The 18137-nt window shown below is 47.4% G+C and overlaps 1 protein-coding gene across 2 annotated transcripts in view; it reads right to left on the minus strand.

Annotated features, from left to right (window-relative positions):
* LEMD3 (LEM domain containing 3) overlaps positions 1 to 18137 on the minus strand; it is a 212046-nt gene that overhangs the window by 32080 nt on the left and 161829 nt on the right. For both annotated transcript variants that reach the window (XM_078676332.1, XM_078676325.1), the window contains exon 10: positions 16778 to 16859. In XM_078676332.1, the coding sequence (XP_078532458.1) occupies positions 16778 to 16859 (82 nt within the window). The remainder of the gene's footprint in view (positions 1 to 16777; positions 16860 to 18137) is intronic.

The raw sequence follows: 18137 nt of genomic DNA on the forward strand, positions 1-18137 counted from the left end.
CAAAAGGTCTCAAGGCGCTTTGCAGAGGAAAGGCATTAACCTACCAGAGTGAAGCACATACACAGGAACTTATTGGGGAAAGAGCCACGTTTTTAAGCCCCTTCGAAACTCCAAATGGTTGGAGAGGGACAGAAGATGTGTAGGTAGCTTATTCCATATTTGGGGAGCCACATATGAGAAGGATCGGCGTCCATTCCTGGACGTCCGTACTCTAGGCTGAAACAACAGAAACTTAGAGCTGGAGCGCAGTGCTCTGGTCGGGTTATACCAGGCTAGTTTTTTTATTAGATAGGAGGGACCGATGCCGTGAAGAAGTTTATGGGTTTAACTCAAAATTTACAAATGGCATCTTTGGCGCACAGGGAGCCAGTGTAGTTTTTAAAAAATAGGTTTGGAGGCAGACCTGGGAGGCAAACCCAACACTAGACTTGCCGCCACGTTCTGAATAGTTTGTAGTTTCGTTAGTAGGTTCTCATTAATGGAGGCAAACATGGCATTTCCATAATCGAGCCTACTAATAATCAGTCCCTGGACCAGGGGCTCACCAAGGGTTTGTGAAAACCCTTGGTGTCGATTTGAGTCCAAACGCCAGGGTTGTGAACTGGTAGTGGTCTTCTCCGATGATGAACCTGAGGAGGTGCTTGTGCCCCCTGTTCATTGGGATGTGCAGGTAGGCATCCTTTAGGTCTATGGTGACCATGAAGTCCCCGCCTTGCAATTGAGGCAGTACCTCTTGCAGGGAGGTCATCTTGAACTTCTGCGTTCTTACGAACTTGTTTAAGAATCTTAGGTCCAGGATGGGTCTCATAATTTCGTCCACCTTTGGTACCAGGAAGTATGTGGAGTATACGCCCTTGTTCCTTTCCCTGTAAGGTACTGGTTCTATGGCCTGCTTTAGCAGGAGCTCCTTTGCTTCCTCCCGGATGAGCTCTAGCTCTTTCCTTGCTAGTGGCCTTCTTTTTGGCTTTGTCCGTTGGCTTTCCTTCCAACTCTATGCAGTACCCGAACTGTATGATGTTGAGTACCCATTTGTCTGATGTTATACTCTTCCACTCCCTGAAGAAGCGCTTCAGTCTTCCTCCCACTGGTCTTACATGTTAGCAGGTGTTTAATTTGCGTAACTCCTGTCGTAACTCCTGTCGGATGTGTTTGTGCTCTACCCTGGGAGTTTTTGCTCGGTTGGGCACATGTAGTTTTATTGAGTCACTTAGAGGCGGGTTGCTGTCCCCCTCTCTTATTCGGTCCACGTCCATTCCCTCTCCCGCGAAAGGACTGGCCTCTTGGTTGGTACTGCCAGGACAGTTTTTGCTGCCCCTGGGTGTCTGCTTGGTGGGCTTGTTGGAATGCCTGATGTGATGTTCCTGGCTGGTTTCCACCCCTCCCGTTAGGTCTTCGTGACGGGGTGCCCCTTTTAGTACCTCTGAACTGCAATGCCCCCATGAATCTTGCCGTCTCGTTATCCTTCTTCAGTTGGCTGAGTTTCTCGTCAACTGGGGCCCCTAACAACGTTTCTCCGTTGAACGGTGTGTTGAGGATGCTGTGCTGCACTTCCGGCTTGAAGCCCGAAATTCTGAGCCAGACTTGCCTTCTTTCATCATCATGAGTCTGCTGGAGGTGTCTGCTCTGTCCAGGGCAGTCTTGAGGCAAGAATTAGCTACATTCTCCCCCTCCTCGACAAGATTTTCGGCTCTTTGCTTGAATTCCTGTGGCATGTTCTTTATTAACTGGCCCAGCTCTTCCAGGATCTGGTATTGGTGCCTGTTGAGCAGTGCATTGGAATTCGCCATGCGCCAGTGCATTGCGGCATTACGTTCAATTCTTCTCCCCACCAGGTCCATCCTCTTGCTTTCTTTGTCTGGAGGTGGCCCAGAAGTAGTAGGCACATTGGCCCTCTTCCTTGCCGTGGCTGCCATGATGGAGTCTGCTGAGACCGAGCCCTGAATGTAGGGTGGGTCCTCTGAGGAATGTTTATACTTCTTTTCCGTCCTGAGAGTGATGGCTTTGCATGTAGCTGGCTCTTTGAAAGCTTCTTTCCCTTGTGCCACGACACTGTCGAGCATGGGCAGGAACTGGCTCCTTGTTTGTGTGGGGAGCAGTGTCTCGAGAAGGAAATCTGCCTTCTGCTTCTCTTCGTCGAGTTTTACTTTGAAAACTGCAGCTGCATTCCCTGATGACTGTGTTGTAGACGCCGATGTCATCAGGCGGCGAGGGCCGAGGGATACGTGTCGACGGCTTCTTCTGGGCTCTCGGTGTCGACATCCTGCCAATCTATTTCCTGAGTCTCCGAGGATGCAGACCCAAGGAGTGTCCTGCGGTCGTCGTCTCCTTCATACTCTTAGTAGGAGGCCTCCTCCTCTTCTTGGTCGTCGAAGGTCTCGACGCCCACCGACTGTCCTTCGACGTCGTAGTCCTCCTCCTCCATTGTCTCGACCACCTGTAGCCTAGGTTTCGTCGGGATTATGTATTCCTTCATCCTGGCGTCTAAATCTTTTTTCCGCTGCTGGATGTTTTCCATCTCGGCCTCGAGCCGTCTTTTCTTTTTCTCCATTTCGGCCGCGTGGTCTGCGTCGAATGGTTCGGCCTCTCTTTTTGGCGGATAGGTCGGCGCCGAGCCGACTTTCGGGTCCTTCGTTGGCGCCGAAGTGCACTTCGGGTCTTTTTCACTCAGCGTCGAACGCTCCTTTTCGGGGGCGATTTTCGACGTCTTCTCCTGTTCTCCAGCTCTCGGCGCCTGGGAGTCCTTCTCTGAGGATCCACTGTGCCTTGGTGTAGCCGCGGACGCCGAAGTTTTCGGCGTCGGTGCTTTCGAGGTTTTGCCCTCAATTTTTTGAGACTCAGGGTCTCTCGGTGCCTTAGGGGCCGTAGAGTCTCCTACCTTCTTTGGAGTCTTCGTAATATCGGTCTCTACGACCGTGTAGCAGTCGTGTTCGGCGGCGGCGTTGTCCTCCCCTTCTGATGATAGCCCCAGGTCTCGAAGGGACGGTGGCTGTCCCTTGCCCTGCATGTTGGCGCTGGCTATCCTCTGTCTCTCTCTCTCTCTCACTCGAAGAGTCTTCGGCGTGAAGGCGGAGCAGGCGTTGCAGTCCTCGCTCTCGTGGCCGACCGGTAGGCAAAGATTGCAGACCGGGTGCTGGTCCTTCTGCGCATACTTGTGGTGGCAGTTACGGCAGAATTTGAACTGAGTGTTGTCCATCTCATGCGTTCATGGGGCCCCCTGAGCTTGCATGCTCCGATGGACGTTGAAGTTCTTGAAGTTCTTCTCCTTCGTCATCCTCTTCGATGATGTAGTCTCCTGTAGTTTTCTCAATTACTTTTCTTGCAAAAGTGCGTATTTTTCTTCTTTCTCCAAAAATCTCTGGAGCCCTTTCGGGAACGATCCAGACCCAACCGCGGAAAAAAGAATCTGAAGATGGCGTCCAAGAGTGGGAGCTTCCGCAGGAAGCGTGCCGACGTCACCGGAAATACACCAAAAGGTGGGACGTCAACACCAACCTGGGCTACGAAAAAAAAAAAAAAAAAAAAAGAAAGAAAAGACTACGAATCCGGACCCAACCACAAGACCGCGGAATAATGCACAGCATAGTGATTCCAGAAAGATTCACGCTGCAAAACTCATGTTACTGTGTAACACGTTTTTCCCCCCCTATGTTATACTAGGGTCCAGTAACATATGAAGCTGGGTCTGCATCTGGTCCACTTGAAGTAGAGTAGCCTCCACTGAAGATTTTCCACACTCTTCTTTGACACATGGGTGGACTAGGACAGGTCTCTTATGCGGAGTCCGCTGAGACTTCAGATCACACAGCCTCCGCTGAGACTTCAGATCACACAGCCTCCATGTGCCACCTGGTGTGGTTCAAGAGCAGGATGTAGGAGGCAAAGAGCCCCAGAAGCCTCATAGATGCTCTCACTGAGATCCAGGTCAAGTGTTGAAACAACTGGATCATAGCCCAAAATGTTCTGGACTGGTTAAGGAGGAGCAGAGGCTCAGAAAAAAATTGGGTCCAGAATGGCTCTGATGAAGGGAACCCATTGTGACGAAATCCTGTGTGACTTCAGCACATTGATGGAAAAACTCAGCAATGCCAACAGGTTGGCAGTCTTCTGGAGGTGGCTTGCAAAGGTCTGAGGAGAGTGGGAAGACAGCTATTCCAAGCCTCCGCAGGCGGCGACCACCATCATCACCTTTGTGAACACTCGAAGTGCGCTGGTAAAGCCAAAGGGGAGCATGGTAAACTGAAAGTTCTCTTGGCCTACCTCAAACCACAAGTTAAATCTCTGGAGCTGTAGCACAAGAATGAGAACATATTTGTCCTGCAAGTACATTGTTATAATCCAGTCTCCTGTATCCAGGGCAGACAGAACTTGGGTCTAATTAAGCATTTTGAACTTGTTCTTCTGGAGGAAGGAGTTCAGCGGGCAAAGTTTAGAATAGGATGGTTTACTCCATTCTCTTCGGCACCGGTAAGTAACAGGAGTAGCAACCAGACTTGGTCTCTGATGCCAGCACCCTCTTTATTGCTCCCGTGGCCAAAGGAGCATGAACTTCTCCATGGGGTATGGACAAGTGATGCTCCGGGAGGTGTTATGGTTCAGGTGGCATGTCCAGAGATTAGTGCAGAAAGGGCATAGAGCATCCATTTAGCACGATCTGGAGCATGCATTGATCGGATGTGATGCTCCGCCAGCCTATAAGTGGAATGTGATGCAACCTCCCATTGGCAGTGTGCCAGCTGTCAAAGGAAAATTAAAACGGTTCTGTTGTGACGGCGTCAGCAAGGGTTATTGCCCTGGGAGCCTCTACGCTGTGAGCCTAGTAAGCCATGGGAGGCCTCTTACTGTTGAGGCGGGTATTGCCTTTGATGGTAACCCCTACGTAAGGAGGGCCTCTGCTGTTGGGGCAACTACAGAGCTGGTGAAGCTAAACCCAGAGAGCGAGCAGTGGCCTTACTATTTAAACCTCTCATGGGGCAAAGTCCACCATTACTTTGCACAGTCTAGAGCCATCGAAGGGCATGTCAATAAGAGACAGTTGGATATCAGCTGACTAGCTCATGGAGCAAATCCAGAAGGGGTGCCTTAGCACCACGCAGGTGCCGACTGCCCTACTCAGACAGTTGGTTGTGTCCAGACCAGATTTAATAGAATATTTCACTACATCCTGGCCATGCAAGTTTAACTTTTGCGGGACATCATCTGAGACCACTAGTAAGATATCCGCCACTTTGTCCCATAATGCATGTGAATATCTGCCAGGAGACATATTGTATTGACCGACCTGAGGGCAAGGCTGCCTTAGGAGAAAAAAAATTGTTACTTACCAGTACGAGTAGTTTTGCAGTTTGAAGAATTTTATGGGTTCACATGCTGTGCATAATTCCGCCAACTAGTGTTTGGGTCTGGAATAGTCTTTTTTGTTTTGGGCGTTGTCGACCACCATTTGGTGCCAGGTACCTCACCTGTGTGACGTCAGATGGCACCCTGGATGTCGTTGTGCGTGGTAGCCATCTTTGGATTCTTTTTTTCCTCCCTGTGTATTTAGTCTATACTCCTTTAGATGGTTCCTTAAATAATTATTATAGCTTGCTTTTCCCACCTGTTTGTATTCCTTGAAGGGGAGGCCGGGCGGGTTGCATGTAAATCAGGAAAATTCTTCAAGCTGCAAAACTACTTCTAATGGTAACCATTTCGTTTTGCAGCATGAATCCTTTTCTGGATTCACATGCTGTGCAGCCGATTACGTAGCGGTTTCTCCCAACTTGAGGTGGCTGTGGTGAGATGAAGACTTGCGAACATGTGTTGAAGTACTTGTCCTATTTGTGCTTCCATATTCATTTGTATAAATCGCAAAATAATGTTTTGTGAAGGTGTGTGGTGATGCTCTTGTAGCTGCTGCACATATAGTAGCTATGGGCACATTGGCCATAAATGCCAGAGTCGCTCTTTTTTTCCTAGTGGAGTGAGCTGTTGGTCGCACCGTTAATTCCTCATTAGCGGTGATATAACATAGTTGGATGGTTTGGACTATCCATTGTGAGATTGTCGCCTTTGTTACAGGCATTCCTGTGTTAGCATGTGCATCGGCAACAAACAATTGTTGGGTCTTGCTGGTTTGGTCTGTTTCCTATAGGTAAAACAGTAGTGCTCTCCTTACATCCAGGGTATGGAGGCTTTTTTCCCATTTTGTTTTTAGGTTTTTGAATAAAATCGGAAGGAGAATACTTTGATTGAAGTGATATTTTTATACCACTTTTGGTAGGAACTGAGGATTAGTTTTTAAAATAACTTTGCCCATGTGGATTTGCATGTATGATTCTTGTATGGTTAACACTTGTAACTCACTCTTTGTAAGGATGTAATAGCAATGAGGAAAGCTATTTTTAAAGTTGTGTTTGAGTTCTGCCTTATGCATGGGCTCAAAAGGTTTTGTCTTAAGTTGCATGAGCACTGTATTTAGACTACACATGGGAACTGGAGTGGTTCTAGGGGGGAGCAATTATTTTAGATCCTTCCAAGAATCGTTCTACGACAGGTCTTGTGATAAACTTTTGCATGTTTTTCCCCTGGTGTATGGATACAATGGCACACGATGTACCTTTATGCTTAAGTAGTTGATGTGACTGTCTAGGAGATTAGTTAGTTTTCTGGCTTCCTTTAATATTTCCATTGTTGTTTGAGGCAGGTTGAGGTGAAAAAAACTCTACATATAGGAGGTGCCAAGCCGCTAAGTGTAGCGTTTTTGGTTCCGGATGAAAGATTTGGCCCTGTTGCATTGTCAACAGGTCCTTGTCTGTGCTGATTATGATTATTTGTCCCTTGGCCAGTTCTAGCAGACTTGAATACCATGACTGTCTCGGCCATTGTGGGGGAATGAGATTTTGGTTTGCCCCCGGTTGTCTTGCCTTTTCTAGTACTCTTTGGAGTAGGGGTATTGGTGGGAAAGCATATGCAAATGTCTGTGACCAATTTAGTGACAGGCATTCCCCCTTAACAGGCGGTGAGGAAACCTCGAGGCAAAGAATTGGCATTTCTTGTTCGTATTGTCGCATACAAGTCTATCGCTGGTGTTCCCCAGAGTTTTAAGATGTATTGTACAGTTTTGCGCTTGAATTCCCACTCTTGGGAGCAGCAGTTCTGCTTGCTCAGAAGATCTGCTGTTGTGTTGTATACTCCGAGTAGATGTATTGTTTGCAGACTGATTCCTTGAGGGACTGCCCATTGCCAGATCAGTTGTGCTAGCTTGCTTAGCGGAAATGATTTTGTACCTCCCTTGTTTGTTGAGGTAGAACACTGTGGTGTTGTCGTCCGTTTGAATCAAGACAGTCCTTTTTTTTAATGTGTTCTTGGAACGCTTTCAATGCTAGGAATACTGTTTTAATTTTCAAGTAATTGATGTGTTTTATGGAATCTTAGTCGTTTCATTGACCTCGTACTTTCAGTTGTTTGAAGTGCGCTCCCCATCCGTTGCAGGATGCGTCTGTAGTAATTGTCACAGAAGGAGTTGGGTTCTTGAAAGGTCTGTCCTGTGTTATGTTCTTGGATGCCCACCATTGGATCTCTGCTTGCAGCTTGTGAGTAACAACCACTCAATCTCAAGTCCCTGTAGCTTGAACCCAGTTGGTAAGCCATTCCTGGAAGGGGAACATATATAGGCGGGCATGTGGGATGCATGGTGCAAACATTCCCATAAGTTTCATGGCTCTCCTCACGGTCAGAGATTGACCTTTCCGGTAGAGGGAGGTTTCTTGTTTAATAGCTTGTATCCTTTTTTGCATAGGGTAAGCCTGCATGTTTTTTTAGTCTAGCCTTGCACATAGGAACATCTTTTCTCTCTCTGGCTTTGTGGGGGATTTTTTGTGATTTATTGAGAAGCCAAGTGTTTGTAGCGTGTGTATTGCTGTTTGGATGTGGCGGAGCCGTTGTGTTTTGTGCTTGCCTTTATGAGCCAGTCGTCCAGGTAGGGGTGGACGTGCATTCCATCCTTTCGTAGGTGTGACACGACTGCGGCTAGGCACTTGGAAAGACGTGGTGCTGATTTTATTCCAAAAGGCAGTACTTTGAACTGGTAATGCGTTCCCTTGTGTAGAAACCAGAGATTATTTTTGTCAGTTCTTATTCATAGATGTGTACATAGGCGTACTTGAGGTCTATTGTTTCCCTGTAATCTCCTTTTTGAATTTGAGAGATTATCTCTTGGAGAGTAGTTAGTTTGAAATATCCACTTGTTGGTGGTGATTTTTCTCCACTGTTGTAGGGATTGTGATATTGTGACCCCACTGGAGTTGGGTGTGGGTCTTTGTCTGTGTTGAAGTAAATTAGATCCACTTCCTCCGTCTCTTCCTCGAAAGGACTGCTACGGTTGTTGCTGCCAACTTGGTATCCTGTTTGTTGGCTTGTTTGTTGGCCATTCCCTTTGCCTTGTTGTTGGTGTGACATTTGCTGCCCTTGAACAAATATTCCTCTTCCTGTGGGCTTTCTGCTATTAACCCCACCTCTTTTAAAGGTACCTATTTGCTGCAGGTCTCCCATTGCTCTTGCAGTCTTGTTGTCTTTTCTGATTTGTTGGACAGATTCGTCCACCTCCTTTCCAAATAGTGCCTTCCCTGTGAAAGGTCTGTTAAGGATGGAGGCTTGAACTTCCTACTTAAAACCTGAAATTCTAAACCAGGCATGCCTTCTTTGGATGGTGCTTGGGCACACTTGTCTCTGGTAGTCTCTACTGCATCTAGTGCAGATTTAAGGCATGTGTCTTGTCCTCCTCTGGGAGCATGTTGATGAGCTCCTCAATGTCATCTCATTGCTGGTGTCCGTACCTGTTTAGCAGGGCATTGGAGTTTGCGAAGCGCCATTGCATTGCTGTCTCCTTTTCCATCTTCCTGCCCACCATATCCATTCGTTTGTTTTCTTTCTCTGGGGATGGTACACTGTTAGAGGGCGTTTGCTCTTTTCCTGGTCGTGGATGACGATTATGGAATCAGGTACAGTGTTCCCCTGAATATACTTGGGGTCTTTGGAGGAGGCTTTGTACTTCTCGACCCTTGGTGTTACCCCTTTGCTTGAGGCTGGTTCCTTAAAGGCTTCTTTGTCTTGGTCTAGGATGCCTGGCAGCATTGGCAGGTATTGCGTTTCCTTGTTGGCTGGGACTAATGTTTCTTCAGGAGGACTCCGAAAGTGTCTGCTGCTGCCCTTTAACTAGGCCGTTGTAGAAGGCTATATTATCTATTGGAGATGCCTTTGAGGGGTAGCAGCATATCTCCTCTTCTGGACTTTCGGTGTCTGGGTCACTCCATGTGTCTTTGAAATTTTCAGAGGCTTCCTCCTCTTCAGGAGCGTCTATGTACTCTTCAAGATATTCCTCGCGAGGTTCAGGAGTTGGGGCGATTAGAGAATCTCCTCTTCTGCTCCTTCGGTGACTACGTTGTCCACTTCGGTGGCTGGGACCTTTGGAATTCTTTTAGCGAATCGTCGAACTCCTTTTTCTTCTGGAGGAGCGCCGCCATTTTGGCTTAGAGTCGTTTTCTTGACTTTGAGGGCTTACTCAGAGTCTGAGACGGGAGACTTTCTTGTTTGCGCTTGCCTCTGGATTTGACGGCGTTGCGCTTCCCTTTGGGGGTTCGTGTTCGACCCTCGTCCTCGGCGTCTTTAGCCATTTTTCCCTGTCGGTGTCCCTTGGTAGGGTTCCGTGGGGTTCTGTGGATCACGGCTGGGTTTTGGTCACCTTTTTAGTTTGGCGTCGGGGCTGCCTTAGACTGCGTCTTGCTCTTGTGGCAATTCGGTTCCGACGGATGTGTATGGTGTCCTACCGTATCCGTCTTCTTCCCTATATCACCAGTCTTCTTGTCTTCCAGAATTGCGATGTCCGAACCTTCGTGCGTAGATTCAGCCGGAACTCCCTGGTCCTCTTCATCACTGGAAAGGCCTAGGTCATTCAGGGAAGTTTTCTTCGAAGTCTGACACCGTTGCCTAGTGGGCCACTCTCTGCTTTCGGCGTGTTCGGAGTATTTTCGGCTGGAACACCGTGCAGGTCTGAGTCCTTATCCTTATGGTCTTTGGGCAGGCAGAAGTTGCACACGTCATGTGGGTTGCATTGTGCAAACTTGTGGGGGCACTAGGGGCAGAAATTGAAGGGGGTATTTTCCATAGCCCCTACCTTGCCCTTTGTCGTCCCTTGATGTCGATCTAGGAGTTCTGTTGCGATGTTGGACGGTGGAGTCCACGCAAAGTCTCGACTCTTCCTCTTCTCAGGGTTTTTTTTAGAAACATTTTCGGAGCATACAGTCTTGCTTCCAGACCCAATGGCAGAAAAAAGAATCTGAAGATGGCTACAATGCATAACGACCTCCAGGGCGCCGTCTGACGTCACAAAGGGGACGTACCTGGCACTAAATTGCGGTCGATAACGCCCAAAACAATAACAAAGACTATTCCGGACCCAACCACTAGATGGTGGAATAATGCACAGCATGTGAATCCAAAAAAGGATTCACGCTGCAAAACATTTGTTAGGCACATGTCTTCATTTTGGATTCCCTGTCAGGAGGGGTGGTAGGAAATGCATCTCTTCATCCCATCTGTGGACGACAAGAGTCTCCAGGGTGGGATGCTGCAATACTAAGTCTGGATCTCCAGGAGCTGGCCTACGCCACCTCATCACCGGTCTATTGAATGGAGCCTAGATCCTGGTTTTGCCTATCAATTAAAGCCTCAGAGGGAAGCAGAGGCTCCAGAAGGGATTGTGTGAGATTAATGACCTGTTAGTAGAGTTGCTTTGACTTCCTGTTTGCAGGATAAGGTCAAGTTTCTCAGCTGCCCTCCCAATCACTGTGGCGAGGGATGCAGACTCCAGTTCCTATTGTGGGATTTGGTGAGGGGATGCCAATGTTTGGGGAGGTGTCCAAATCACTGGCATCCTGGAGTTTTTCAAAATATTGTCCTCATCTTACTGATGGTTATTATCATCATCAATCCTAGATCAATGTAGGCTGTAATCCAGTTCAGGTTTGGGTCTCTGTTTCAGACAATACAATAGGCTCCCCTCCTCCTGGCACCAGTAACGTCAGGATTGGCTCAGATTCAGACGCCAGTGGTGACTGTCTTGGCAACAAACGAAAAGTGGGACCTTGGATGGAATTGGGGATGGGTTTCTTAGAGACAAAGTAGGCCTCAAGGCTAGGTTGAGGGCATTGTCAACACAGATGATTGATCCGCTGACAGTAGAACAACTGAGCCCCATTCGGATCAGCGGGGCTCAAAGGCGCTCCTAAGGAATCTGATGTGGTACCAAAGATGTGGTTCAAGGCCAGCAGCTGTTGTGGCATCGCTGGCAATTTCGGGTGACACAGAAGGACGATAAGCCAAATGCTTTTCTAGGGAGATTCTTTTTTTTGGCAAACAGGCTGCAGGAGTTGTTCCAGAGGTTGCAGGAGCGAGAGCAACGACAGTCAAGGTAAGTAGGGGTGTAGGGGGTCGTAGGGGAAACATCGGTTCAGCTCACCTAGGCCCAGGGGCTTCGGGTGCAGAGGTACCTTTCGAGTTTTCTTACCTGAGCCGGTCGCAGTCGGGGAACCTCTGAATTCACACTGCAGGCTCCACTGTGGAGATCAGGAGCAGTCAGCCAACACTGGACACAAGGTCCGGATCGCTGGGGACTTCATTGCACAGGCGAGCCATGCCAACTCGGGCCGTGGACGTTTGTTGCAGAGCGGGCAGGGATCGTAGTTCCAGCTAGATCCGTAGCCCTGAGGGTTTGTTCTTCTGGACAGGTCTGCTGTCCACAGGAGAATGGAGTCTTTTTTTAAGGCATCAGTCCTCCTTAGGTTTTCAGAGATACCTGGCTTCAAGACAGGTCGCAGGTTCGCAGAAGCTGGAGACAGGCCGGTAAGACTAGGGTCAAGGCAGTCGTAGTCTTCAGTCTTCCCTGCAGGGATGTCTTTATGCTTCTTAGGTTGTCGCAGATCTGCTTTCTAGATCTGGGGAACCACCTAAATACCAGATTTAGGGGCATAGCAGATAGGGCCAAAGGGCACCTTACCTGTGGTGACTACACCCTCTATTATGCCACCCTCCTGTGGGAGCGGGGCATGGACCTAACCCTGATTGGAGGGGTCCCACCCATCCTAAAGATGCTGGGGACTGAAAGATGTGATTCAACTCACCTCCCCCACCTTAGAGGTGGAGGTGGCAGAGGCAGGCACACCTTCTATTCTCCTAAGTTTTCCCACCCAAAGTGGGGGTGTAAACCCAGTGCTGCCATCTGCTGTTAGCAGCAGAGTCTGGGGAGTCGTATTACAAAGATGGCGGGCCTTTAAAGCTTCCCTCTTCAAGCACTGGACCATCCTGGGAGAGGTGTGACACTTCTGCCCAGGATGTGCATTGTTTCAGGTCCCAGAGAGCAAGGGCTCTCTACCCAGGGGTACGGAAACATGTCTGGTAGTGGCTGGCTGCCAACAGCCAGTCACAGACCACACCAAGGTTGGCAGGCTTTCAGTGGGCCTCTCGGAGATGCCTCCTGGGTACAATAAATCCCACACTGGCATCAGTGTGGATTTATTGAGAGAGTAGTTTAGTACCAAACACTCCTGTGTTCAGTGAAGCCATCATAGAGCAGTGGATCTAGAGTTGTCAAGTTTCAAGCCTATGTAATCTCCATGGCTTCACTGGCCCTTACAATATTAAGCAATTGACCCCAATATCATAGGGGCATATCTGCTCATGGAGATGTGGCCTCACCTGTGGTATAGTGCACCCTGCTTTAGGGCTGTGAAGCTTGCTAGAGGGGTGACTTACCTATACAATCAGACAACACTACCTGGCATGGCACACTGTCGACGTTGTTGTTTTTCCTATCACAGGGGCCTGCAAGGGCAGTAATATGGTCTCAGGGTACTCCCTTCAGGTCCCAGGTTCTAGGAACACAGGGTACCACTTACTAGGGATTTACAGGGGGCAGAAGTACCAAATGGGGATTTGTTTTTTAGGAAAGAAGCACTGGCCTAGGGGACCTGGATGGCAGGGACCCTGCGCACTACAACTGAAACCACATCACAACCAGGCAAACAAGTGAGGGCTAACCATGCAAACAAAACAACAACAAAAAAAAACTTTCACAGGCTATACGTAAATTATCCCTACAGCATACCTTGAAGCCCTAAAGTAGGGTGCATTATACCACATGTGAAGACATATCTGTATGAGCAGATATGCCCCAGCAATATCCAGTTCCATTGCTGGAAGCGAGTTGGGAAGCCATCTTAATGTATGTACTGCGCACTGGTCAAAACGAGTTTCCCAGCTACATAATGGCTGCACTGAAACATATGGAGTTTGGTATCAAACACCTAGTATTAATAAACCCACAATGATTCCAGTGTTAGAAGTACCCCCCTGAAACCTACTAGTCCTCTAGTGTGCTGGCTGACTGGTCCTGTCCAGCCTGCCAGCATAGATGAGTTTCTGACCCTCCCTAGGAGGTCGGCAACAATGCCATCTCTGGCAGGAGGTGTTTACACCTCCTCCAGCAGGATGGCTAGTAAATTAGCATGTCAAGGTAGGGAGCTTCACAGAGCACTTCGCCTTCGATATGCGAGCCTAGCTTCCCCCAGACCTGAGAGATGCCACCCCTTGCCCTGGGGCCGATTTGGCACCAGGACAGGCCAGAAATTAGCTAAACAAGGAGGCAAATTACACTTCCAGGTTAGTCACACCCCTAAGGTGTGCATCCCGAAGCGAACATGAAGAGAATTCCACCATATTGTGTGTGTGGTGGAATTAAGACCTCTGAGACAGGGTGATGTCCACTCCCCACAGGAAGTGGTCATATAGGGGGTGTAGTGACCCAAGGTGCAAGTAGCCTAGTGGCTACTAACCTTCACTCCCCTTAACACCCCTTTATTTAGTATTTAGGCTGACACCAGAAAAACAGATCGGACTACTGGGATCAGAGGAAGAAAGGAGGACAGAAGAGAGCGAGAACTGAAGACCTGGACCCAAGATTGGAACAAACCCATGCCAAGCTGCTTTCACTTCGACTATTGCTGTGAACGACTTTGCTGGACACCATTCCCAGACCCTTGGAGGACTGCCCAGGACCTCAACAAATGGGAAATATTTCCCTTGGAGTAGAAGAGTTGCTCCCATGCATCTGCAGGCACCACAAAGGATCTGCTGTTCCACCGTATTGCTAGATATCGGACTCACCGAAGGAGCAGAGTGACAGGAGAAATGGCTTCTTGCTCCAGAAGGTCAGATCAGTCTACTAGCCACGTTTGGAGACGCCAAGACAGCCCAGAAGCACCACACGGGGTACCGAAGCAGTTGCAGCAACCAAGGTTTGTTGGTGGTTCAGTCCAGACTTCAACAGCACAAACCAAGACGTACCTTTGAGGGATGTCAGGATCCATCAGGCCAGCAATTAGAGTGGTGAGCCTCTGACTGCAACCAGACGCCTCAACACAACCCTGCAACCGCGCTCCACAGCTCGAGTCAGAGAGAGGAGACTGTGCCAACAAGGAACTGAGACCCCTCAGGAGCTATGTCCACCCTGGGTTAACCCAGATTGGTCCCCTAGCCGCCATCTGCACCCTCTTTCTGCAGGTACTGAGAACTGCACAAGTATTCCACAGCACCACCCTGCTGGTCAAAGCCCCACTGCCCACGAGCCCCTAATCTGAGCTCCCAAGCCAGCGTTAGAGCAGACCGATTGTGTCCCTGAATGCCCAAGACCCTCAAGAACTGAGCTCCCCCTGTGGGTTCACCGGCCTGGCCCAATCCATTCCCCGCTTGCAGCCTCTTTTCAACAGAACCGACTCACACTGACTTGGACAGGGCACCTGATGCCTAAAAGCAGCTCCGCACCCAGATGCCCAAGAGTCAACTGAGGTGACCTGTTGGTGCCGCCTTGGATCTTGCCCCATACTCACCTTGAGTCCAGAACAACAGTCCTATAATTTGTTGCCAAGTGACCGAATGCAGTATATGGTTTTACACCCAGCTTTGAAGACACAATGCATTTTTTTAAGTCTTGAAAACTCACTAACTCGAACAAGTACTTACGTTATTACAATGATCTTGGTGTCTAAATTTATATGAAAATCTGTGCTATTTTTATAAATTGGTGTCTGATTTCTTTATTGAGTGTGTCTCACTTACTGTGTGTGCAAACAATGCTTAACACTATCCTCTGATAAGCATAAACTGCTCGCCAACACTACCACAAAAGAGCGCATTTGAGGATTATTATTTTAACTCCTGTAAACCAGAAAGGGTCGGCTGGACTCTGACAAGTGTATCTTCTTTTGGTGCACTGCATAGGAAGTCAGCTTCCTACAGTTTTATAACCCTAGCTCTGACTGGGTTTTTAAAAATGTTAGGGGTGTGATGCAGCAAGCCTTTGAGCACTGGGAGATACTGGGTGGAGCGGTGAGTTGAGGAAAGGGTTTCGAAAGATAATCCTATTCTAAGGGCTCCCTGTGAAGTTCTACCTCATGGAAGGATACAGTTCCACTAATCCGTTCTTGGAAGGACGTAAAGTAATCAGGAGAGGAGGGTCGGGCAGGTTAAAGGTATGGGTCTGTGTCTCCAGGTGGGACTAGATTGTTGGAATACCATAGGTCACCTTCTGGAGTAGTATCAAATGTGTCCACTCCTCACCCCACCATGACCACCTGTCTTGGAATGTGGAGATCCTGAGGTGTAATGTCAATGGGAGCCCTTACAAAAGGAGCTGGAATGGCAAAGGTGGGGTAATGAGTGGGGGTGATGGTGGAAAAGCTAAGGGGCTAGTAATCGTATCGGACTCTTTGGAGCAGAAGAAACGACAGGTGTAACAGTCAGCCTTGTGGTGATCCAGCGACAGACACAAATTACAGACCTGCTGTTGGCCCGAGGGTATTACACATCGCATCGAGGACAATAGCTAAAAGGCATTCATTCCATCCTGTCGAGTCATGGTGGAGAGATGCCATGGAGACAGGAGTAAGTCCGACAGGCAAGGCCGAGGAGGGGCCGCGATCACTACAAACACTGGTTGATGGAAGTTTTCGAACGTAGACCCGCAGAAAGAGGAACACAATCAAAGTACAATACAGATGGAGGGAGGTACCATGCGAACTGAAAAGAGCACTGAGACCGTGTTGAACCAGAGAAGGAGCACACGTCCGAACCAGACGACAGAAAGAAAACTATCTAACAATAGAGTCCATGCCCAGGTACATTATCAACAAGAGGAGTTGCTCCACCTGGTGTCTGAAAAGACTTCTTTGAAGAAATAAAACTTGCACACATCCAGGCCAAACATTAGTTGGCAGGAGTATGTGCATTTACAACCATACATGCCTCGCACATGTAGTTTAGTAACCAATGACAACTAAAGTGGCAAGACAAGAGACTTCAAAATGCACCTCATTCACTAGTTCGGCAAGCGGAGGTGACAATTTTCTTTTTGCTCATTATGCACTTATTTGCACCCAAAAAACGTGGCACAGCTTGTTATTTTATTGAATTAGATACTTTAAATATTGTAAAAGTGAGAACCCACACGCAAAAACACATCCAAAAGCACATTTCACTCCAACTGCACAACCTCTCTTGAACCAAGATGTTCAAGGTCCTAGTTCATGATGTTCCTTGATCTAAGCAAGTTTAAAAGGGTACTTCTATTCCTAAGGAGAGCTACCACTATACCATAGATCCCAAGGAGTTCAAACTGTCTCGATTTTTGAGTGAGGTTTAATGGACATTACACTTCAAGTAATTGCATTTTAACAAATTAAGTACTTACATTACTGGATCAAACATATTTCTGATCTTCAGACATGGCGTCAAGCTGTTTGGCGGAGAATTCCTTCGATCTAGATGAAAAGCTAACAGACGAAATGATGATCAGTGTCTCCTATTACAACATGTTCTTTCAGTTTATAGCATGTCGTAACAATTACAAGCATAAAACAAATAGGTTACAGAGAATAGTCATTTAGATTAAACATGTTATGGAAAATGTTTACTTGTAGTAAGCTACTCAGGAATAATGCAATGAAGGTTTATAAAGCATAGCTAGAATGCAATAGACTGATGGCTGGCCCATGAGAGTGGCAAGAGTATAAGATTAAGAAAGATGAGTGCTGCTCATTGCTGCCATCACTGTAGTTGTCTAGGAACAGGAGGCTCAGTGCTGCTTAAGCTTCTGCACTACACCCATGTCCTGGAAGAGATAGGCTCTCCTGCAATGCTGGTCTGACTGTAGTGATTTCCAATTATATATTGGGACAGATTTTAAAATTTATTATAGAAAAATATTAAAATGTTTACCCTTTATGCACATGTACACTGAACGATAACTTTTTGCAGTTGATGGATTTTGGCAACTAGTAATTTAGGATGGCTAAAAAGGAAGCTCAAGATGATTAAACAACAAGCCGAATCTAAATTTGCCGCTAAACACAGCAATGTTTTGTAGAACACAAACTTTGTTTGATGCTCAACACTAAGAAAGCATTGCTTATATAGAAATGTGTATGAAATGTCCTACTCCCACACAGCCTAAATTGTCCCTTTACATATCTTTATGTGCTAAAGCTCTAAGCCTTTCTTAATCCACCACCCTTATCCGATTAAGTGATAAAGAGTTTGGCCTGTTTAATGCAGTCAAATGGCATGGGATAGGAAAGACTTATCAAAACATGTCTTGCTCTAATCCTTTTTCTATTTTGTGTGAACTATCTAAACCTAACAATCATAGCAGTCAAATAAATACCATTAGCTTTCATAAATATTCTTGCTGTAAGAGAGTAACTTCTCACAAAAGTGACTGCAAAGTAGCCAACAGCTGCTGGACCTATAAAGTGGATTCTAAGGAGATTGCACACTACAAGTGACTACTGTTAACAGATTATAAAATATGTGACCTTCATTGATTGGTTACCTGATTCTTTTTTTTTTTTACTAAAGCAATGAACAAATCGAAACAAAATTTAGTATTTTTCCTAGAGGCCTTTGAAGCTGAATCTTATAGACAGAATTAACAAAAATAGTGAGTGTTGTTGCCAAAATCCTACGCTTCCATGTTGACGTTTTGGAGCTGAACGATCGATTTCATCTGAACAGTACAAAATGCATTTCCAAGTCGATGACCCAGATTTGTC

This window comes from Lissotriton helveticus, chromosome 1_1 (assembly GCF_964261635.1).
Source record: "Lissotriton helveticus chromosome 1_1, aLisHel1.1, whole genome shotgun sequence".
NCBI lineage: Eukaryota > Metazoa > Chordata > Amphibia > Caudata > Salamandridae > Lissotriton > Lissotriton helveticus.